This window comes from Perca flavescens, chromosome 6, assembly GCF_004354835.1.
Source record: "Perca flavescens isolate YP-PL-M2 chromosome 6, PFLA_1.0, whole genome shotgun sequence".
Taxonomy (NCBI): Eukaryota; Metazoa; Chordata; class Actinopteri; order Perciformes; family Percidae; genus Perca; species Perca flavescens.
The window spans coordinates 27,841,481-27,864,997 of record NC_041336.1 but is presented as its reverse complement, the minus strand read 5'-3'; the positions used below and the strand labels follow the sequence as shown (position 1 = coordinate 27,864,997).

General features: G+C 39.6%; 1 protein-coding gene across 1 annotated transcript; it reads right to left on the bottom strand.

The window, feature by feature from the left end:
• Positions 1 to 7,070: 7,070 nt before the first annotated feature.
• Positions 7,071 to 22,720, bottom strand: ctnnb1 (catenin (cadherin-associated protein), beta 1). The gene is made up of 17 exons (XM_028579955.1): positions 22,548 to 22,720; positions 16,287 to 16,337; positions 15,470 to 15,694; positions 15,089 to 15,342; positions 14,755 to 14,993; positions 14,118 to 14,319; positions 13,769 to 13,913; positions 13,448 to 13,551; positions 13,077 to 13,211; positions 11,061 to 11,264; positions 10,322 to 10,480; positions 9,979 to 10,098; positions 9,476 to 9,626; positions 9,113 to 9,234; positions 8,862 to 8,922; positions 8,212 to 8,462; positions 7,071 to 7,860 (listed from the first exon to the last, which is right to left on the bottom strand). The coding sequence occupies exons 2-16, from the start codon at positions 16,297 to 16,299 to the stop codon at positions 8,248 to 8,250; spliced, it is 2,349 nt and encodes a 782-aa protein (XP_028435756.1). The 5' UTR covers positions 16,300 to 16,337; positions 22,548 to 22,720; the 3' UTR covers positions 7,071 to 7,860; positions 8,212 to 8,247.
• Between the last annotated feature and the right edge of the window lie 797 nt (positions 22,721 to 23,517).

The window sequence follows — 23,517 nt, the reverse complement described above, 5'->3', positions numbered from 1 at the left end:
GTTCCTCGCAGAGAAATGCTCATGTTATTGTTTTGGAATAGTAATCATAGTTTAGTATGTCAAAAAAGTAATACTATAGTATGTCTATAAAAGTAATAAAACAGTCATAGTATAGTATGTCAAAAAAAGTGATAAAACAGTCATAGTATAGTATGTCGAAAAAAGTCATAGTATTTGAAAAAATGATAAAACAGTCATAGTATAGTATGTCGAAAAAAAGTGATAAAACAGTCATAATATAGTATGTCGAAAAAAGTGATAAAACAGTCATATTATAGTATGTTGAAAAAAGTGATAAAAAAGTTATAGAATAGTTTGTCGAAAAAAGTCATAGTATTTGAAAAAAGTGATAAAACAGTCATAGTATAGTATGTCGAAAAAAGTGATAAAACAGTCATAGAAAAGGCAAAGTTGGTGGCTGAGTGGTTAATGTGATTGACAACTGATCCATTGTGCTTTGCATGCATGGGTTCAAATCCCATTCTGCTGCAGTAGCATGTTAACAAGATAACTGGTTGCATTCAAATCACTCTCGTGTGCGTAGGAACATTATCAGTTTCTCCCAGAGAAATGCTCATGTTATTGTTTTGGAATAGTAATCATAGTATATTATGTCAAAAAAGTAATACTATAGTATGTCTAAAAAAGTGAGAAAAAACTCACAGTATAGTAAGTTGAAAAAAAGTGATAAAAAGTCATAGTATAGTTTTTTGAAAAAAGTGAGAAAACACTCTTAGTATAGTATGTCAAAAAGAGTGACAGACAGGGCAGAGTGGGTGGCTGAGTGGTTAAGGTGATTGACAGTACAGTATGTTGAAAAAAGTGATAAAACAGTCATAGTATAGTATGTCGAAAAAAGTGATAAAACAGTCATAGTATAGTAGGTCGAAAAAAGTGATAAAACAGTCATAGTATGTCAGAAAGGGCAGAGATGGTGGCTGAGTGGTTAAGGTGATTGACAGCTGGCCAGTTGTGCTTTGCATGCATGTGTTTGAATCCCATTCCTGTCAATTCTGTTATTCTGCTACAGTTGCGTGTTAACAAGATAACTGGCTGCATTCAAATCTCTCTCTTTGCAACGTTGTTATCACTTTCTCTTAGAGAAATGCTCATGTTATCATTGTTTTGGAATAGTAATCATAGTATAGTATGTCGAAAAAGTAATACTATAGTATGTCTAAAAAAGTGAGAAAAAACTCACAGTATAGTAAGTTGAAAAAAAGTGATAAAAAGTCATAGTATAGTATGTCAAAAAAAGTGATAAAACAGTCATAGTATAGTATGTCGAAAAAAGTCATAGTATTTGAAAAAATGATAAAACAGTCATAGTATAGTATGTCGAAAAAAGTGATAAAACAGTCATAATATAGTATGTCGAAAAAAGTGATAAAACAGTCATAATATAGTATGTTGAAAAAAGTCATCGTATTTGAAAAAAATGATAAAACAGTCATAGTATGTCAAAAAGTGTAACAGAAAGGGCAGAGATGGTGGCTGAGTGGTTAAGGTGATTGACAGCTGGCCAGTTGTGCTTTGCATGCATGGGTTCGAATCCCATTCCTGTCAATTCTGTTATTCTGCTACAGTTGCGTGTTAACAAGATAACTGGCTGCATTCAAATCTCTCTCTTTGCAACGTTGTTATCAGTTTCTCCCAGAGAAATGCTCATGTTATCATTGTTCTGGAATAGTAATCAAAGTATAGTATGTCAAAAAAGTAATTCTATAGTATGTCTAAAAAAGTGAGAAAAAACTCACAGTATAGTATGTCGAAAAAAGTCATACTATAGTATGTCGAAAAAAGTGATGAAACAGTCATAGTATGTCAGAAAGGGCTGAGATGGTGGCTGAGTGGTTAAGGTGTTTAACAGCTTTGCATACATGGGTTTGAATCCCATTCTTGTCAATTCTGCTAGAGTTGTGTGTTAACAAGATAACTGGCTGCATTCAAATCTCTCTCTTTGCAACGTTGTTATCACTTTCTCCCAGAGAAATGCTCATGTTATCATTGTTTTGGAATAGTAATCATAGTATAGTATGTCGAAAAAGTAATACTATAGTATGTCTAAAAAAGTGAGAAAAAACTCACAGTATAGTATGTCGAAAAAAGTCATAGTATAGTATGTCGAAAACAGTCATAGTATAGTATGTCGAAAAAAGTGATAAAACAGTCATAATGTAGTATGTCGAAAAAAGTGATAAAACAGTCATATTATAGTATGTCGAAAAAAGTCATAGTATTTGAATAAAAATGATAAAACAGTCATAGTATGTCAAAAAGTGTAAGAGAAAAGGCAGAGGTGGTGGCTGAGTGGTTAAGGTGATTGACAGCTGAGCCATTGTGCTTTGCATGCATGGGTTCGAATCCCATTCTTGTCAATTCAGTTATTCTGCTACAGTAGCATGTTAACAAGATAACTGGCTGCATTCAAATCAAATCACTTTCTTGTGTGTGTTGGAACATTATCAGTTCCTCCCAGAGAAATGCTCATGTTATTGTTTTGGAATAGTAATCATAGTTTAGTATATCAAAAAAGTAATACTATAGTATGTCTATAAAAGTGATAAAACAGTCATAGTATAGTATGTCAAAAAAAGTGATAAAACAGTCATAGTATAGTATGTTGAAAAAAGTCATAGTATTTGAAAAAATGATAAAACAGTCATAGTATAGTATGTCGAAAAAAGTGATAAAACAGTCATAATATAGTATGTCGAAAAAAGTGATAAAACAGTCATAATATAGTATGTTGAAAAAAGTGATAAAACAGTCATATTATAGTATGTTAAAAAAAGTTATCGTATTTGAAAAAAAATGATAAAACAGTCATAGTATGTCAAAAAGTGTAACAGAAAGGGCAGAGGTGGTGGCTGAGTGGTTAAGGTGATTGACAGCTGATCCATTGTGCTTTGCATGCATGGGTTTGAATCCCATTCTTGTCAATTCAGTTATTCTGCTACAGTAGCATGTTAACAAGATAACTGGTTGCATTCAAATCAAATCACTCTCTTGTGTGTGTTGGAACATTATCAGTTTCTCCCAGAGAAATGCTCATGTTATCATTGTTTTGGAATAGTATGTTAAACAAAATCATAGTGCAGTATGTAAAATAAGTCATAGTATAGTATATCAAAACAGGCATACTATAGTATGTACAAAAAAGTGATAAAAAAGTCATAGTTTAGCATGTTAAAAAAAGTGATAAAAATGTCATAGTATAGTATGTTGAAAAAAAATGATAAAAACGTCATAGTATTGTATGTCGAAAAAGTGATAAAAAAGTGATAGTATAGTATGTCGAAAAAAGTCATAGTAGAGTATGTCGAAAAAAATCTAGTATAGTACGTCGAAAAACGCGATAAAAGAGTCATAGTATAGTATGTTGGAAAGAATTCATGAAAAAGTCATAGTGTAGTATGTCGAAAAAAAGTCACAGTATAGTATGTAGAAAAAGTCATAGTATAGTACGTCAAAAAATTCATAGTACCTTAAATTCATGAAGCTGCTCTGTTGTGGGTTCAAATCCCATCATCGTCAATTCAGTTATTAGTAATGTTATTAGTTTCCCCCACAGAAATGCTCTTGTTTTTATTGTTTTAGTATAGTATAGTATGTTGAAAAAAAAAAAGTATAGTGTAGTATGTAGAAAAGGTCATTATATAGTATGTTGAATAAAGTCATAAAAAGTCATAGCATATTATGTCGAAAAAAGTAATAAAAAATTCATACTTTAGTATGTTGTCAAAAGTGATAAGAAAGTCATAGTATAGTTTGTTAAAGAAAGTCTGGAAGAACATGAAAACTCCATACAAGAAGGTGTCTTGAAATTTCCTACTTGGAGCAGTGCTAACTACTGAGCTATAGTCATTGTATAGTACATTGAAAAAAAGTGATAAAAAAGTGAAATTATGGTATGTTGAAAAAAGTGATAAAAATGTCATAGTATGGTATGTTGAAAAAAGTCATAGTATAATACGTCAAAAAATCTATAAAAAGTCATAGTATAGAATGTCTGAAAAAGTGATTAAATAGTCATAGTATAGTATGTCAAAATAAATCATAAAAAAGTCATAGTATAGCATGTCAAAAAAATTCTGGAAGAACATGAAAACTCCACACAAGAAGGCCCAGCCCGGACTGGGTTCGGACCAAGGCTCAGAGTCTGCAGTGCCTATTCGATGGTGCTAGGTGGAATAGTGCTAACCACTGAGACATAGTCATCTTATTATTTCGAAAAAAAACACATAGTATAGTATGTCAAAAAGACAAAAAAGTCATAGTATAGTATGTCAAAAAATCTATAAAAAGTCATAGTATAGAATGTCTGAAAAAGTGATTAAACAGTCATAGTATAGTATGCCAAAAAGACATACAAATGTCATAGTATAGTATGCCAAAAAAGTCTTAGTATCTCATGTTAAAAAAAAGTCATAGTATGTCAAAAAAGTCATAGTACAGTGTCGAAAAAAGTGATAAAAAATCATGGCATAGTATATTGAAAAATGTCATAAAAAAGTCTATAGTTTATCAAAAAAAGCATAGTATAGTATGTCGAAAAAAGTGAAAGTTAAGTCATAGTATATAGTATGTTGAAAAATGTGATAACAAAGTCATAGTATAGTAAGTCGATAGAAGCCATTAAAAAGTCATATTATAGTATGTCAAAAAAGTCAACAGTATAGTATGTCGAAAAAAGTCATAGTATACTATGTTGAAATAAGAGATAAAAAAGTCATAGTATAGTAAGCCGAAAAAAGCATAGTATAATATGTTGAAAAAGTGATAAAAAAAAAAGTCATAGCATAGCATAGCAAGTCTGGAAGAACATGCAAACTCCACACAAGAAGGCCCAGCCCAGACTGGGGATTGGACTCTGCAGTGCCTACTTGCTGGAGCTAGTTGGAGCAGTGCAAACCACTGGTCCACCATGCCACCAAATAGCATTTGTTGAAAACAGTCATAGCATAGTATGTTGAAGAAAGTCATTAAAAAGTCATAGTAAGGTATGTCGGAAAAAAACAGAACACAAAAAGGCCCGGCCTGGGATGGAACCAAGGGTTAGAGTCAGCACTTCCTACTTGATGGTGCTAGTTGGAGCAGTGCTGACCACTGAGCTATAGTTATTGTATGGTATGTGGAAAAAAGTCATGGTATAGAATGTAAAAAAGTCATAGTATATCGGAAAAAGTCATAGTATAGTATGTCGAAAAAAGGGATAAAAAGTCATAGTATAGTATGTCGAAAAATGTCATAAAGACAAAGAAAGTCTGGAAGAACACGCAAACTACACCTAAAGTCTAAGTCACACAATACCCACCCATCAGAAATGCAGAAAAAGCTAAAAGGAGCACTAAACTTACAACAGTGATAACACAAAAACTGTGAAAGATATTTTTCCTTAATGCAATCACACACTGAAATGCAGAGATGGGAAGTAACGAAGTACAAATACGTTGTTACTGTACTCAAGTAGATTTTTCTGATATTTTTACTTTATTTATTTTTGACTTTTTACTTTTACTCCTTACATTTTTTTTACACCAATATCGGTACTTTCTTCTCCTTACATTTTATAAAATTGTCTCGTTACTTTAGTTTCAAATCATTTCAGTGGAGTTAGTTGTAACTCTAAATGTGTGGGGAACTTCTTAATTAATGTCTGTTTAGTAATTCATATTTTATCCTTTATTTTCTTTCCAGAAGCCATATTTGAGCATACACACATACATTTAGATTCCTTTAAATGTTAATGGGAAGATTAAAAAAAGAGAAACTGGATCTGTGAATTCTCAGAATCACAACTGAATTCATATCTTGCTACTCAGTCAGAATTGTATTAACCTGGAGTCCCAGCCTCTGTCACAATAATCATATATGTGATGTTTTAGGCCTATTGGCAGACATCCATTTAAAATGTAGGCAATGGAGAAAGAGCCTTTTTTCCATGTCCACTGACGTTTCTCAGCTTGCACTCTAGTAACATTTGTGTGGTCCAGGCAGCTTTGCATAAAAAAATGGTTGTCATTTGTAAGGCTGCTTTTACTTTATACTTTAAGTACATTTCCAAGCCTGTACTTTCTTACTTTTACTCTAGTAAAGAAGTTGAATCAGTACTTCTACCAGAGTATTTTTTTTAACACAAGTATCTGTACTTCTACTTGAGCACAGGGAGTACTTTTGCCATCTCTGCTGAAGAGTGTCTCTTTATCAGGAATTATGCCAAATAAATGACGATGGCTCTGCATGCTTGCAGCAGCCGGTACCATGAACCTAGTTTAAGAGGAAATTCTCTACAAAGACTGGGCTGATGTTACAGTTGCCCAGAAATCACAACTGTCTGTTCTAGATTATAGTACTTTTATTTCAATCATGTTGCTGATCCCAGGTATATCAGGGGTCTACCATTAGTCCCAATTGGTTAAACTGTTTAAATTGGATGCACACACAGCCACCAGTTGCATTTAGTTCTTTACTCCAGGTTCTCGTTTTATATGCACATCTTACTAAGCTCACTAAAGCTGCAGCAAACACAGCTGTCATTCAGTTGTGTAATATCGTCCACCAAGTTATACCAACTGCAATTTGACAAATTCTCATGAGGAAGAGAGTGAACTGAACTGGCATCTTGCCCCAAACTGCATGGCCTCTGTAGGTGGATGTGGACATTTGTTTTCACAGTTGGATCGTTTTCTCACCTTGCTACCTAGCCATCATTTGAGGGGTTAAACTGAAGGTCACATGTGTGTCGCGTCATCAGTTACCTTTGCGGTCTGAGAACTGTTCAGCACATAACCACTGCTGTCCTAATTATGCATTCTTAGAGAACTGAAGTCTAATTCAACAAACCTGCCTTTACCTTTTTTGTGGTTTACTTGGTCCGGCAACCAGACGACCCAGTTGGAATCATAATTATATTTCTACCATGTCCTATAGTCTTTTCTTTCGAAGGCTTTGGGATACAGTGAAAAGCTTAAGACTAAAATGGTTACCACATTTTTACCACTTGCTGCGTTAACTTGTGTCTTTGTTGATTCAAAGTTTTGGTGAAATGAGACGTGGAGGCATCCAGGTGAAATGACAGTCCATTTTATTGTTTCAGAACACAGCAGGCTACAGCAACCAGCTCTTCCCACTACCCCACCCATTAGTAACAGACCAATTAGAGCCCTCCTCCACCCTTGTTCTTCCACAGCCACACCCATCCAGCTAGGTCAGCTACACCCCCCTTTGGAACAGCAGAGACACATCAGTGTCCACCTTAAAGCAAGAAAATAGCTTGATATTTGGACCATGATTTCCAATTCATGTTTTTTTTTTTATACAAAAGCTACACAATGTTACACTTTATCATCAGAATACAATTCAACTGATTAAATTTAGTGTTTGGACACCATTTAAAATGTGATCAGAGTCTTTACTTGGATGAAGCATTACCACTAAAAAAACTCAACACTACCAGAGACTTAAAATACAAGGGACTGCAAAAACAAGAGATGAATATCATAATTCAGAATGGAGAAAAAAAAGCAAGCTAGAATCAGTTTGTACCATTATAGACTTGAGGGGGGGGAAAGAATAAAAACATAAAACAATCAAATGAGTAAAAATGAAAAAAGTACATAAAAAGGGTTTTTCAAAAATCAACTGTTGAGATCAAAATCCATGTCATGTCAGGATTTGAAAGTCAGCCCTCCGTCAGGCTGAGACCAGAACCGCATTTAAATCTAGTTTGTCCCAATGGAGTTCCCATAGACAGGAAACTGCTTGCTGTTGTTGAGTCTTCCTCAGGCACTTTCTGAAACCCCGCCTCCTCCATATGGGCGAATCACGATGCAGGTTCATCCAGATCATATGATACAGCTGCAAAGGGAGGAGAGAGGGTGAAAAAAAATAAAAAGAAACTCTGAAAGGAGGGGAAAAACAGGAGGTGAGAAGGAGACAGCGCATTGTTGTTGGTAAAGACCACACACACAGATCAAACACTAAGTAACATCACACACACCACATAACACAGCTTTGCAATTAGGAAACCATCTAAACATGCAGCAGCCTCAGTGAGTGAATCCACTCTCCTCTCTCCCCACCCCACCCCCCCCAGACATTTTACCCAGACAGAAAACCTCCCTACTATGCTTCTGCTTTTAGTTCTTGCCCCAAAAATGCCTCACTTATTTTGGCCAACACAAGGCTACTGTGAACATGTATTCTTACCTAGTAGAAAGTGTAGTGTAATGTTGGTCTTGGTATTTACAGGTCGGTATCAAACCAGGCCAGTTGGTTGGAGTCGCCAGGGGGCAGGCCCTCTATCAGTTCCTGGGCGTGTCCCAGGTCAGGCAGCCCCTCTACAGGGGGGTAGTCCTGGACTGGGTGGTGGACCCCACCCAAATCATGGTCCATCATGGGCTCCATACCCATTGAGTCCCCTCCGTAACCCCCCGAATGGAAGGAACGGTAGCTTGGGTCTGGGGGACGAAGTGGTGGATGGAGGAGAGGCAGGGGAAGCAGAGCAGTTGTTAGAAGCAGGTTAACAAACCAAGCTTGTCACTCAGTAGTACGATCATTCAAACCCAACACTACACACGCTCCATCCTCCAGCAGACAAAACTATCGGACTCCGTTCAAGCTCCAGCTGTGAAAGACTTTGAACTGAAGCTAAACTTGGGGCTTAGTTTACTTTGGTTCCACCAACAGAAGTCCATCTGCGGCGGCCAGTGTGATCTCCAATACATCTACCACCCTCAAGGTTTTGATTTCATTTGGCTGGCCCCGAGCCAACTAAAGTGGTTAGTGCAGGAGGAAACGAGAGCTGAGCAAATTAAAATTAAAAAAAATAAATAAATAAAAAAGGTGAGGTGCCTTACCTTCCTGTCTGTAGCCCAGAGGCTCTCCCTGAGCTCCAATGTCCAAACCCAGGTCTCCGGTCTGCAGAGCAACACAGACAAGGATGAGCAGGGTGGCAGCAGTTTCAATAAGACCACAGTGATTTATTACACCACAGTTGTGCAGACTTTTATTTACATTTGGAAGTAAACTTTGGTGCACTGGCATCTGAGTGCTGTGCACAAGTGTACTGCTGGGCAATTTGAAACAGCCAATTTGGAGTGCTTCATACCTCGTTCCAGGCCATTGGTTCTGTCCTGAAGAGCGAGCTGGTGAGTTCCACAGAGAGGCGTTTCTTGTAGTCTTGGGGTTTGTCCTCGGACATACGGAACAAAACTGCTGCAGCGTACGTGGCTGAGAGAAGATGGAGGGGTTGACAGTCAGAAAGCAATTTACTCCAAAAAGCAACGCCACAGCTCTCACAGAAGAGACAATCAAGAGGCCAGGTATTGACATGAATACAGTCACAACATAAAGGCTGCTTCACTTGTCTACATCAATAAAATCCACAGAAGACTACAACAATTTCTCAGACTGCTTGTGAACATTGCATAACCACGGAGCAGCCCTTGTAAATGAGTTTTTGTGAACATACCGACTCCTTCGTTGCGGCTGTGCAACAGCTCTGTGAGTGGGGCGGTTGCTCCCTCCGCCTCGATGGCCTCTGCAGCCTCCTTGTCCTGGGCCAGCTCACACAGGACGCCTGCTGCTACACGCTGGATGTTCTCAATGGGAGAATACAACAGCTGCACACACACAAATGTAGAGAAAGCAATCTCAGCCTTCACAGTACTCACGCATGATCTGAAAGGACGCCACAAGCGGAGACTCGTGGAGTGTAAGGACACACACCAGGTGGTTAAATAAATGTAACTCCTGAGCATCTGGAACAACCATGGCAGGGAGTTGTTTATATATATATATATATATATATATATAAAAAAAAAAAAGGAACTAAAAATGACTGACATTTTTAATATCTATGGTCCCTAATCCATCTAAAAGAATGCCTAAAAGCATTTAATCTCACCACTCAAAGTTTAGAACGATTGCAACATGATGACACAAGCACAAGAACGGAGCCTAACTAACTTTTACCTGTACAAAGAGTGGAATGGTGTTGAGTCCTCTGATGACTATTCTGTTGTGGACATCTCTGGCAAGGATGTGAAGTGCTCCTGTGCAGCCCTCCACAATCTCCTCCATACGAACTCCCTCCTGATGAACAAACACAGGTAGTCAGGTTATAACTGTAGGGACCCCATTGGGATTAAGAAATCACATAAGTAGCAAATCTGGCATCACTTCTAGGTTTACATGTTGTGGCCACTGTGTGAGAGTGAGTTCTGCTAGGTGTAAAGATGGCATGGCACCACTGAGCTGCATGTCCCAGAAATTATGCCATGCTAGTGTTTTGTTGCGAAGGTGTGTGTGTGCTCACCACAAACTGCTGCTGCGTGCCTCCCATGCTGGTGCGTCTCTGTGTGTCTTGGTGTGCTCTGACCAGCAGCTGAACCAGTCTGGGGATGGCTCCCTGCTCCCTCAGAGGAGCGTGGTTTGCAGGGCACAGAGCCAGGTTACGGATCAGACCAACTGTAGCCTATCGGACAAAAGATATTTACATGTCAATTAAGCCTGTTTTATAAGTAGCCATTAGTCACATCTGATAAAGAATCCAAGAAGCCAAAAGTGGTTTTAAGGTATACATTTGTATTCACAAAATTTTTAGAATGCATTGTTCCTAGACATTATTATACCTTCCCCCTGTAAGACCCTTAAATGATTGAGTTTGTAATTTGGGACTAATTTTGACTCCTCTAGTGACGAGAACAAAACTGTACAAATGCATGTTTTCTGTGTCCATCAGTCCAAAACACTTCGAAGGGATTCTAAAGGCCAGGACTGGTCACTTGGGTAGCTTCTACGCTGGACTGGGCCTAAAACCAGATGATTTGCAACTTCCAGCAGTAACATGTTGCATTCTCAATGCACATCAAAACATTCATTCAGTCTTGCCTACATGGATAAATAGCCAACTCAACCACAGAAGTAATACTGTGTTTTGCCCATTATTTTAGATTCAAGGACTTGTCCAGGGTAAACAGATTTAACCGGAAACGCCACAGTATGAAGCGCTGCTTATGTGGACGACTGCTGCCGTCAAGTCCACGTGTGCGTACCTTAATGAGTGGCCAGTGTGATGGCGGATGCAGTAATTTGACGACAACGGGCAGGCCGTAGTGCAGTCTGACAGCATTCTGTGCCATCTCTGCGTCCTGGTGCCGAGATGTGAGGTGACGCAGGGCACAAATAGCTGGTTCTGTGATGTCTTCTCGGTCTCCGGCCCGAAGCACTGTGCGAACTAATGCCTCAATACCTCCAACCTGAAGAGGAACAGATGGCATAACAGATTAATGATACATCAGAGATTCACTTTTACTGGGTGTATACGATTTAAAAACAAACATAAGTGAGGGAAAAAAATATAAGTTAGAAAAATATTGACTTATAAATTCACACAGGACACAAACTGGTCAAAATACTTAGATCAGAGTACAGTGGGGGAAATAAGTATTTGACCCCTTGCTGATTTTGCAGGTTTGCCCACTTACAAAGAATGCAAAAATCTACAATTTTAATCATATGTACATTCTAACAGTGAAAGACAGAATCCCAAAGAAAATTCCAGAAAATCACATCATATGAATTTATTAAAATTGATAACCATCTGATGAGGAAAAACAAGTATTTGACCCCCTGGACAAACAACATGTTAATATTTTGTAGAAAAGCCATTATTGGCCAGCACAGATGTCAAACGGTTTTTATAGTTGGTGACAAAGTTTGTGCACATTTCGGCAGGGATGTTGGCCCACTCCTCCCTGCAGACAGCCTCCAAATCATTCAGGTTCCGAGGTTGTCGCCTGGCAACTCGAATTTTAAGCTCCCTCCAAAGATTTTCAATCAGATTCAGGTCTGGAGACTGGCTAGGCCACTCCAGAACCTTGATGTGCTTCTTCTTCAGCCACTCTTTTGTTGCTTTGGTGGTGTGCTTAGGGTCGTTGTCGTGCTGAAACACCCATCCTCGACCCATCTTCAGCTCTCTCACTGAGGGAAGGAGATGTCAGTCCAGAATTCCACGATACATGGCCCCGTCCATCCTCCCCTCAATACGATGGAGTTGTCCCGTCCCCTTGGCTGAAAAACATCCCCAAAGCATGATGTTGCCACCACCATGCTTGACGGTGGGGATGGTGTTCTTTTGGGTTGTACTCGGTGTTCTTTGCCCTCCAAACACGACGAGTTGAGTTGAGGCCAAAAAGTTCTATTTTGGTCTCATCTGACCACATCACCTTCTTCCAGGCCTCTTCTGAGTCGTCCAGGTGGTGAATGGCGAACTTCATGCGGGCCTGTACATGTTTCTTCTTGAGCAGGGGGACCTTGCGTGCGCTGCAGGATTTCAATCCATGACGGCGTAGTGTGTTACCAACCGTTTCTTTTGTAACTGTGGTCCCAGCTGCCTTCAGTTGATTCATCAGTTCCCCCTTGTGGTTTTGGGATGATTCCTCACTGTTCGCATGATCAGGGACACCCCACGAGGCAAGATCTTGTGTGGAGGCCCAGACCGAGGGAGGTTGGCGGTGGTGTGGTGCTTCTTCCATTTCCTGATAACTGCACCGACAGTTTATCTTTTCTCTCCAAGTTGCTTTCCGATTCTCTTGTAGCCCATCCCAGCCTTGTGCAGATCAACAATCTTGTCCCTGATGTCCGTAGAAAGCTCTTTGGTCTTGCCCATGGTAGTGATGTTGGATGCTGGTTGTTTGGGTGTTCACAGGTGTCTTTTATACAGGTAACGAGGTGAGGCAGGTATATTTGATGTAGATAATTGGTTCGGATTGGGACTGTGTCTTAAAGAAAGACTAACTGGCTTGTAGGAGCCAGAATACTTGCTGTTTGTCCAGGGGGTCAAATACTTGTTTTTCCTCATCAGATGGTTATCAATTTTAATAAATTCATATGATGTGATTTTCTGGAATTTTCTTTGGGATTCTGTCTTTCACTGTTAGAATGTACATATGATTAAAATTGTAGATTTTTGCATTCTTTGTAAGTGGGCAAACCTGCAAAATCCGCAAGGGGTCAAATACTTATTTCCCCCACTGTATGTGAAAACCGTAACTAAAGTGTGTACTCACCTGGCAGACCATCATCTTGTTCTTGTAGTTGTTGCAGGTCAGGTTAGACAGGATGCCAGCAGCACAGGTCACCACATTAATGTCGTCACTGCCGAGCAGCTGGACCAGAGTTCCTAGGAGACCCTCCATTCCCTCCTAGAGAGAAAGACCGTTGTGAAGTTAGCATGAAAGGACTGAAGGGTACACCGTATCAAAAGGCATGGAGAATGCTTTGTGCTATGATGAATTTCAACAACAAAAGAAAATTTAAAATAGTTTGTCATCTTTCTTATTAGAGGGAGACAGGCTCTGGGGTTTATTAAGTTGATGTCTCACTGACAAAAAAATAAAAAAAAGATTTTAATGTTGGTACACAGGGCAGTTCTCATCACCTGTTTGGTGGCAGCATCTGATAAGTTCCTGAGTGTCCAGAGACAGTTCTGGACCAGTCTCTGGCTCGGGTCTGTCAGGTGGAGTCCTAGAGCTTGCATGCCTCCTGGACAGAAGGACAAAGGTGGGGGAAGAAAAAACATTTTAAATCACAGGTTCCTTTTATTTGATTATGCTGTTTGCATTACAGTATTTGCAGTTATAAATGCATTTTAAAATTAACTGAAAAAAATAATAAAATAACCTCACCCATTTACAATATAATAATGATATTCAAGCTAATCTTCCACTACACATTTTAATGTTTAGGAAGCCATACATACCAGCTTCTACAATGGCAGGCTTGTTACTGGAGCAGACTGACAGAACTTTGAGAACACGGCTTGTGGTCCACAACAGCTTCTCGTAAGTGTAAGTCCTCATGATGTTGACCAATGCCTGGGGTCCACCACTGGCCAAGATTATCAACTAAAGAGAAAGCACAAAAAGTTTGTGTTACCAAGTGTAAACACAGTTACACACACACACACACACACACACACACACACACACACACACACACACACACACACACACACACACACACACACACACACACACACACACACACACACACACACACACACACACACACACACACACACACACACACACACACACACAACCCCTCACCTTGCTTTCTTGGTTTCCATAAGCCAGTATCTGGAGACAGTCAGTGGTGATGGCCAAGAACTTGACATTGGTCTTGTTGAGCAGAGCCACCATTTTCTGTAGACCCCCAGCTAAACGGACAGCCATCTTGGCTCCTTCCTGGTGCAGGAGGAGGTTGTGGAGGGTGGTAATGGCATAGAACAGGACTGAGTCCACTGGTGAACTGCAGAACAAACAAAGGTTTATTAGATTACTGTCCCAGTGGGAAATAACCACAACTAGAAATGGATTAGGATTTCTCAAAAAAAAAGAAAAAAGAAAAAAAGGACCTTCCTCTCCAAATCCTCTGTCTTTGATGAGTTAACAGCCAGTTACAATCTTTCATGTTTTGCTTGTTACAATTGATGGACCACTGTGTCAAAATGTAGCCATTTACCAATAACAAAACAAAATTGTGCTATGTTGTTGAACAACTGGATTGGAACCAATCTGGTTTTGGCCAAAACAAGGCAATGTTTTTTTCCCCCTCTTTACCACAGTGGAAACATCCCACCACACAGCTTCCTGCCTTCCTGTACTGGAGAGTTACAGTACATCAAGACAATGGAAACCCAATAAAAAAAACCTTCCAAATCAAGTACACCCTCCTTTCACATACCCAAGCATTTTAACTAGAGCTGGTATTCCTCCAGACTTGAAAATGGCCAGCAAACCCTCTCTGTGATGGGACAGGTTGTGGAGTGTTCCTGCGGTGCAGCGAGCTGTCTCCACATCGTTTGTGTTCTGCATGGTCCTGACAATAGCAGACACCATCTGAGGAGAGCGCATAATGGCGTGGCGAGAAGCTTCTTTCTTTGAAAGCTGGTGGACCATTACTGCTGCTTTGTTTACTACAACCTGGGAAGAGATGGGGCACACGTGTTAGGGAATGACTGTAGGGAAAACAAAAAGTTCAGAGCCAATACTGAGCCACAGTTTTCATGGATAACTACCTGGTCCTCATCATTGAGTAGTTTGGTGAGTTCTGGTATGGCTCTGGTTGCCAGCTCCGCGTCATCTTGGTAGTTGATCAGATTGACCACAGCATGTTTGAGCATTTGCGAGGGCTCTGCCAGCCTCTGAACGTTGGTGGGGTTTGCTGCATCATACTGTGTGGAGGGGATCTGCATGCCCTCCTCAAGAGTCTCTGGGAACATTGCTGCACGCACCCGCTGGGCACGCGTCATGACATACTGACCATCTATGTCTAGAAGAGACAGAACAACGTTTTGTTACATCTTGGGATTCAAGCGGCTATTTGGGCAATACAAGATTCGATGTGCAGAAAACGGATCTTCCTTAAAAGATCACAAATTGTAGACACCATGACCTACCTTGTACTTGTTCCTGGGCAAAGTTCTGGTTGAAGCCCTGCTCCCACTCATACATGACCTGGTTGTCGACATCGTCTTCCTCAGGGTTGCCCTTCCCACTGAGGGAGGGAGCAGTTGTGGTGGCCCCTGAATGGATGCCAGAATCCAGGTAAGACTGTTGCTGCCAGTGACTGACCGCTGCCTTGCGGTCCGGCTCCATGGCCATGTCGAGCTCCATCAGATCAGCTGGAAAGAGAAAGAATTAGAAATCTGCATCAAGAAAAGACAAAAACATTTGAACAAGTCAGTCCAACTACCTTTCTAATCACCATAAGCAACTTGTAAATCCACATTAAATTCTTTTGTCAAGTGACATAATGCAGACAAACCGGTTTGGTCTGCTTTGTCATTTCTAAGCAACAGTGTGGAGCTTAAAAGCATCTAAACGATGTCTGAACAATTATTGCCAAGAAGTAAAATACACAATTATTAATCCAGTTTCAAATTAATTTCAAACTCATTTTAGTTTAGAGCCACTACAATGAATGAATTTCTAACCTCTTCTCATGCTAGTTTCCCAAAATGTCATACTTAAATTATGTTTGATTTACCAGTAAAGGTCTTTTCAAGCATAACATTTAATTTTACATGTGCTCCGTATTTCAAATTGAAATCAATAACTAATTCACTTTGCTCTAATGAGAACATGAATCTGCACCAGGAGAAGAGGCAGGTTTGAAATGCTGCAAACACATTGCGTACTAGTCAGTACAACAAAAGCTGGAGAGAGCAAGAAGGTGAAAGAGTTTGAGCGTACGTCTGAAAACTATTAACTCACCCTGGGAAGCCATGTTTCTTTCTCGAACCTCGACCGACACAGCTTCCTGATCTGAAATAGAAGAAAAGCAGTCAGTCAAACTGCCTCGGTGGCATCTCGCCTGCCATCATTCCTACCCTCTACCTTGCTCACTGCCAGTCCTCTTTCCTTACAGTCAAACATCAGCCATTTAACTTTAACTAAAAAGATAATGGCAAAAACAGGTTAGAAATTAATAGCAGTGTTGTTTTAAAAGAAAATCATCCAAACAAGTGAGGTTCCAATGCAGTCTTTCCTTTCCTGCCTCCTCCCTTTCTTGGATTTCCTCTTCTGCTAAAGCCAGACATGCAAAGAGCAGCAGCTCACACACAAAGCCACCATTAAGTGTAGCAGCTAGCAACTATTTAGTTGGAGGAAGGACAGGCGAAGTGGAGCATTGGGTGGGTAAAAAAAGAGGCAGGAGGAGGGCATATGCATTCTTGAGCTGGCTTTGAAGCTGAAACCTCTGCAGGAAAGTAAACATCGGCAATGGCAGGAGAGAGGTAGAGGGAGCGAGAGGGGGATTATTGAAACGGAGGTATTTCCAATTCATACTAAAAGATAAGTGTTATGACAGTAACACACAAAAACAGGAAATGGGAAAATGCAGAAGAAACTCCTGGCTAAAATGAGACCAAAATAGGAGCAGTATATCCATAGAATCGGAAATCCTAATGTCATGCCTTTTCAAAAGTACATCTGTGGTTACTCTAAGACTAATCTGACTGGGAAATATACCCCCCCCCCCAATAACCAAGTTTATGCCTTGTACATTTCTATTATAACATACAAGCATAAAATGCATCAGCATGATGTTTTTGCCTGACAGAGCAACCGCAGTACTAAAAGCTAGAAAGTGTTGAGACTAGTAAACCAACATTACTAATAACACTAACCAGAAATGTACCACTCAAGAAAAGGCCTATTTGGAGGGTTATTTTTAATTTGTCCCTATTTAAAGTAAATGTGTTGAATCCAAATTCTAAGCAGCCACTTCTTGCGGCAAGTCTTGATGCAACACGTTTGTGAGTGTGTTACTGTTTGTGAGGTCAGCAGCAACTTTGATGTCGGTGTCTGAAAGAAAATGTAACTAGAATGGCCAAGTTTCGGTGTGATCATTCAGAAAGGGGGAAAGTAGGGACATTATTTCTGATTTTGGATGTTTAATAGAATTAAATGCCATACGGCACCTCTGCCAATTACTTCGGAAAAGACTTTTACTGTGCATGAAATACCGGGTTCTACGAAAGAAGTCATCAAGTCAGCCAGAGACCGTGCATTAACATTAGCCATTACCGTTCAAGTGTGAGCTAACTTTAAATTTTACATACCGACAAGAAATGCTACAACCCCCAACCCTGAAGCTTGGGAGGTCATGTTTCAGAAATATCAATCTCAGCTGCTAGCTGTCAACAGGCTGTCTAAATATTATGTGATGTGATCACTTTCATTGTTTCTGTAGAGACTAACCTCTCTGAGCAGCAAAAACCGTCCACTTCACATATCGAAACGACACAGAGTGCTGTTTATTTTTTTCCTGCTAAACATTTTTGGCCAAAAGGTTAATATCATTGAATCAAATGAAAATGATAAAGCACTAGGGACTAAATGGCCCACAAGCAGAAGTGGACATACAGAAATACAGGCATACAATGTAGTGGTAAAAATTGAGTCTGGCATGAGTGCCAGTGAACGTGTAGGAGTTTGTGGAGTTAAATGGCTGCCAATATGTAAATACACTCAAGGATAACTAAACTACTGCCCTGCATTACTTCCCTCCTCTCACTCCCACACCACCCCAGCTGTGTCATTAAAACACAATCTTGAGTCAGGCTCCAAGACTGCTGCTTCTAACCACAAACGCACCAACTCAAATGCACTGTTCACACACCATCCTCCCAAGCTTTGCATGCCTGCCCTCACATAACCTAGCCCTGCCCTAATGGGAGCCATATGTCCCGTACAAGGCTGCATACAAATCAAACATACAATCAAAGTGCACAGTGGAACCATTTATCATTCACACTGGTGGAAAATATGTTTCTTCACATCTGGCTTTGGAACCTGAGCCAGTGATCTTTTGTTTTTTTGATGGGCAAACAAAAAAAGTCTGGTCTCCAATTGGGAGACACAAATGGCAGCTTTACCCTACAGTCAGGCTCTGCCCGAACTCAAAAAGTAATCGCAGTAAGAGTTCCTTGATATCAGGCTGGCAGCCCAGCCACAAAAATCTGAACGAGGGGTTTCTTTGAAGTTGTGCACGGTCCAGTTAAAAGCCATACAATTGAAACCAGATCACTAATGAGTGACACACCAGTTACCAGAGACAAATGGCCGTCTTAAGCAGTAGGCTATGTGGAATGAAATTAGGTATAGAAGGTCACATGTAGCTATGCTTAGAGAAATCCATCAAACAGGTAGTTTATCTTCTTGCACACACACGCCCTAAGCCCTATGAAGTGAAGTGTAATCACAGCACTACTGTCACAGGTCAACACTCAAATGACAGGCTTACTGTTGCAGCATAGAACGGGACGGCCAGGAATGTGTACTTCGGTCGGTTTCACGGCCCTGAATAAAGGAATGAAAAACACGCCATTCGTATTGAGAGCCAGAGTTCATTAATGTGTGAACGACAAACCTGAAGCAACAGAACATAACCAGCATAATAACCATTTCTGAAAAATATATAAAAATCAACCATTTAAAAAAATAAAAAAAGTCCTGCAAGCGACTTGATTTGTCTCACATACAGGGTAGAAACTTCAGAACCATCAGGATTTCCCACATGTGGATGCTGCTACATTGTACAGAGGGCAACTAAATCAGAATTAGGAACAAAGCGAGATGACTAGGGCTGGGCGATACGGAGAAAATCAGATATTGCGATATTCTTGACCAAATACCTCAATATCGATATTGTGGGGATATTCTAGGGTTGACAATTGGTGCTCTAACAAAATATCTTCACACTTACATTTAAGATAAATAATCATCAGTAATGTGAACATAATGTCTAAGTGGGGAAAAGGCAAATAAAAACAGCTAGAACAGTCTGGTAAGTTCAGAAAATGACATCACTTTACTGTAATGCAGCCTTTAAAAGCAGGAAAAGACAACACTTATGTCATATCACGATATTACGATATCCAAAATCTTAGACGATATCTAGTCTCATATCACGATATCAATATGATATCGATATATTGCCCAGCCCTACAGATGACCCCCAACTATCATGAGATAATTTCATTCCAACCCCCCAAAACAATACAAGATGTGACCAATAGGTTATTACACGACCATGGTGACACCTACATAGTCTAACATGCCCAAGTATAACCAATTAACTTAACACACCAGAAGCTAGCCAAGCAAGCGTGAAAGAAATCTGTAAGCTATGGGAAATCTTGCATTTCTAAAACACCTTAAAGCAGATACAAATCTAAAATGCAAATGCAGTAACACCAAAACAAATCCTCAGTTACATCGCTAAGTAAACAGATCACAGGAGGTTTGGAAATCACATTTATTCATAGCTGGAATTCAAAACAGATAAGCACATCTGAACTCTACAATCCAATTTCCTCTCCATAAAAAAGCCATTATGTCAGAATATTTGAGCCATGCTGCCACCAACTGAGTTCAGGTGAGCCTCAAGGTCTATCTTGTGTAAATAAGACAGCTCAGATTACTATTTTTAAAAAAAAAAAAAAAAAAAAAAAAAAATTCAGTTCATGAAACACACTTCCTCTAAAATTGCATTTCAGTCTTTTGGCCTGCAGACATTTGAGATTTAATTTTACAGCCTCTTCTTAGCATGCTGTGGCATTTAAATAACTTATATACAAAATGAATTAGTTAGTGGAAATACACTGTACTTGGGTTAAAGAAAAAAATATTTATTGAGAACAGGACTTCAAAAGAGCTAAATCCATCTAAACTTCTGCACATTTCCTCTCAAGTGAAAAAAAAAAAAAAAAAACACTGAGTTCAATACATCCATACAAGTTAATGACCCAAATAAGCTGTATTATCGGCACAAGCAGAGAGACAGGAGCTGTGTTAGCCATGTAATGTGCAGGGTCAGCAGCACTCACTGCTGGATGCCAACAATACAATGAGCTCAATGCCTGCCGCCGCTGCAGTGTTTGGTCCATTTTAACTACAAAATGATGGATGCCAATGGAGAAACAGAAAACATGCAAGCAACTTCCACATGATGACTTGACCTTTGTTCTGCTTAATAATTATTAATAGGTTGAGTAGTGCAAAAACAAAAAGCATAAAAATGAAATTGCTTGGAATAATTTATCACCAATAAATGTTAAACTGAATAGTCATTGAAGTAAATATTCCCTAATTTGTTTTTCAAAAGAAATCTAAATAAAACCCCACTATTGTCATACAAGTCCCTACATTTAAAAATCTGCCTCAGACCTCCAAGTTGAATACACATCACCATGTGAATGCGGGCACATAGGTGGGTCATTAGAAAAAAAAAAAAAAAAAAGTACAGTATTAGGTAATGGCAACGGCACTGCGAATCTTCATGGTAACGGTCTTCTTGTAAGTGGATTACCTCAAACCACCACTACAGGTCTCGGATGTAACCTACACTCACGCTTCCGTTGAACATGTTAATGCACCGTTAGAAGAAATGTGTGCTGACGAGATGACGGGTTTGCCAGTTTTTTTTTTCTTTTTTCTTTTTTCCATTGTGTAATCTGATAGGGGACCACAGAAAGACAAACTAAATATTGAACCCATGTAAAAACAGACCAAAAGACAATGCAGTAATTCTGGGGTATGAAACCCCCGGAGACTGATGGCCTTAGTTTAGTAACTGTTTTTTTTTTTTCTTAAATAAAAAACAGTTAGTTGCAGAGATTCTGTGACTAAAACAATTTTGGGGCCACTGGATGAGAGGTCAACATCCTCCACCCACCGTTTAATCTCTTTCATCTTTACTCGTTCTTTCCAACAAAACATAATCAATGACGTGTAAAAAAACACCACGTCGTCTTGTGCCTCTGAAACACATACAGCTTTTTCAACCGAAGCTATCATATCGCTTCTTTTTAATATAATAGTCCATCCAACTTTTTCAAGTAACGTTAGTGACCCGCTTGTCGCCCTCCAGCTGCCAAACAAACACATCTGGCTGCGCAAAGGGACCCTACGGGAAACACCCATTGTGACATTTAATATAACAGATCAACATTTGCCAACTATCCAAATAATAGTGTGCGGCACCCCCTCACCCCCACAGCTGCTCTCGACTTCCCAACACCACTGACTCAAATTTCACACTCTGGCTCCTCCTCGTCTTCCTCCCAAAGCACAACGGCTGGAAGGAATTTTGTCGGTCTTTGTTTAAAAGGACGAGTGAAAAACACACTCTCACGGGCCTTTGACCTAAAATTAACTTAAGTATAAACCATTAATACGAGTTTGTAGCGATTCCGTTGGCAATGAGCTCGATGTAACATTAAAGATTCGAATGGTTCTCAGTTTTACGAAGTTCCAACTAAAACTTTTGGCGAAATGTTTGCGTTAACACACTTCACCAGTGTTCGTGACTTGGCTAACGTTAATTAGGTTTACGAACTTAGTTTTAACACGTACAATTATACACATGGCCACAATATAACGAATTGCACGCGCGTATCTCCAGCCCACATTAAGTGTCTATTCAGCTTAACGTTAGCTGCATAAACAACAGACCAAAAGACGAAACTAAAGTCGAGCAAACATGAGTCACAATAGTGCAATGTGGTCAGCAGCACAAGTGAGCTAATAGTAACGTTAGTTTAAGTTAGCTAACTAACCTTAGCTATCGTACTCTAACGTTAACTATTCAAACAAGCGAGGGCACAGCATCGGCGTTCAACGTTACTTCCAAATCCCGAATAACGTTTCCTAATACATTGGAAGGCAAAAAAATCCATCGGACACATCGAGCTTATTGTCAACTACTGTCTATGCTGCTCAACACCAGCCCTGTGCTACCATAAACCAATGAGTATCGTCTGTAAAATATGTATGTTTCCATTAGGCGGCGGCTGACATATTCCAAATATCTGCTGTGAAAGCAGCTGGCTCGCTAGCAGTGGCAGAGGCAACAGCATCCCGGCCGGACCGCACACAACAACCGTCTCCATTCCTGCTGGCATTGAGGGAGAAGCCGGCAAAAAGAGGGATAAACTGAGTGGAGCCGATAGTTTACATGTTGAAGCCTACCCTTGTCAACACAGCAAGTCCGTCCACTCGGATCCTGGAGAGTAAAAAACACTTAGAAATGGAAAAAGTCGAGGAAATTGTGAAGGCGAGCGTCAACGGGGAGCCCTCGTCCACTCCCTCCGAAGTCAGTTAATAATGACTTGGCCGTAACAGGGACTGGGAAATGTAAGATGGCGGCGTATATATATAGACCGGAGAACACCTCCAGTGGTTACATATCCTGCCGTGCGCTCGAATAAAATAGAAACAAAAATCTGATAAATCTTTAATTCATGCAATTCTTACGCATCTCCGCGTATATTTATCTAGCATAATAACTAAATACCTTTGTTGTGAGTTTAAGTTTATTTCATAAAGTAAAGAACGTAAAAATCAATGTCTACAGCACGAGTATGAATACACAATTGAATGAAGTTCCGGCAGACTACAAAAGGGAAATCCGATTTCCTTTCTCAAATTAATTTCCTAAACCTATGGTGAGACAGTGAGAGTTTCTATGCAAAGAGCATCATTCGTTGCTATCACCAGTTGTCCAATTGCCCATATATATATATATATATATATATATATAAAATACAAATAAAACAGAATTAAAAACAAGTTAAAATAGTCCACCCAATCATTCATAAGCACAGTAATGAAAAGTCACTTCCAAGGGACAATATCTTGGTTTCATTTGAGCTACCATACATTTATTTATTTACTTACTCAAAAAGCTAAGTGATGCCAAGGGTCAAATTATGGAAAATAAAATACTAATAAACATTGCAAACAACAAAAACTCAACAAAGTGATAGATTTGTTTTATTAAACTGGCAGTCAATTAATAGACACTGGATGTATGTCAAATATCAGTGGTCTCAAGAGCGGGCTTGTTTTGTTTACCATGCTATTGGCCATTCAAATTGTTATTGTAGACCATGTGTAAATTCAGCAAGCAGTTTATTGGCCATGAGTTCCCTTAACAAAA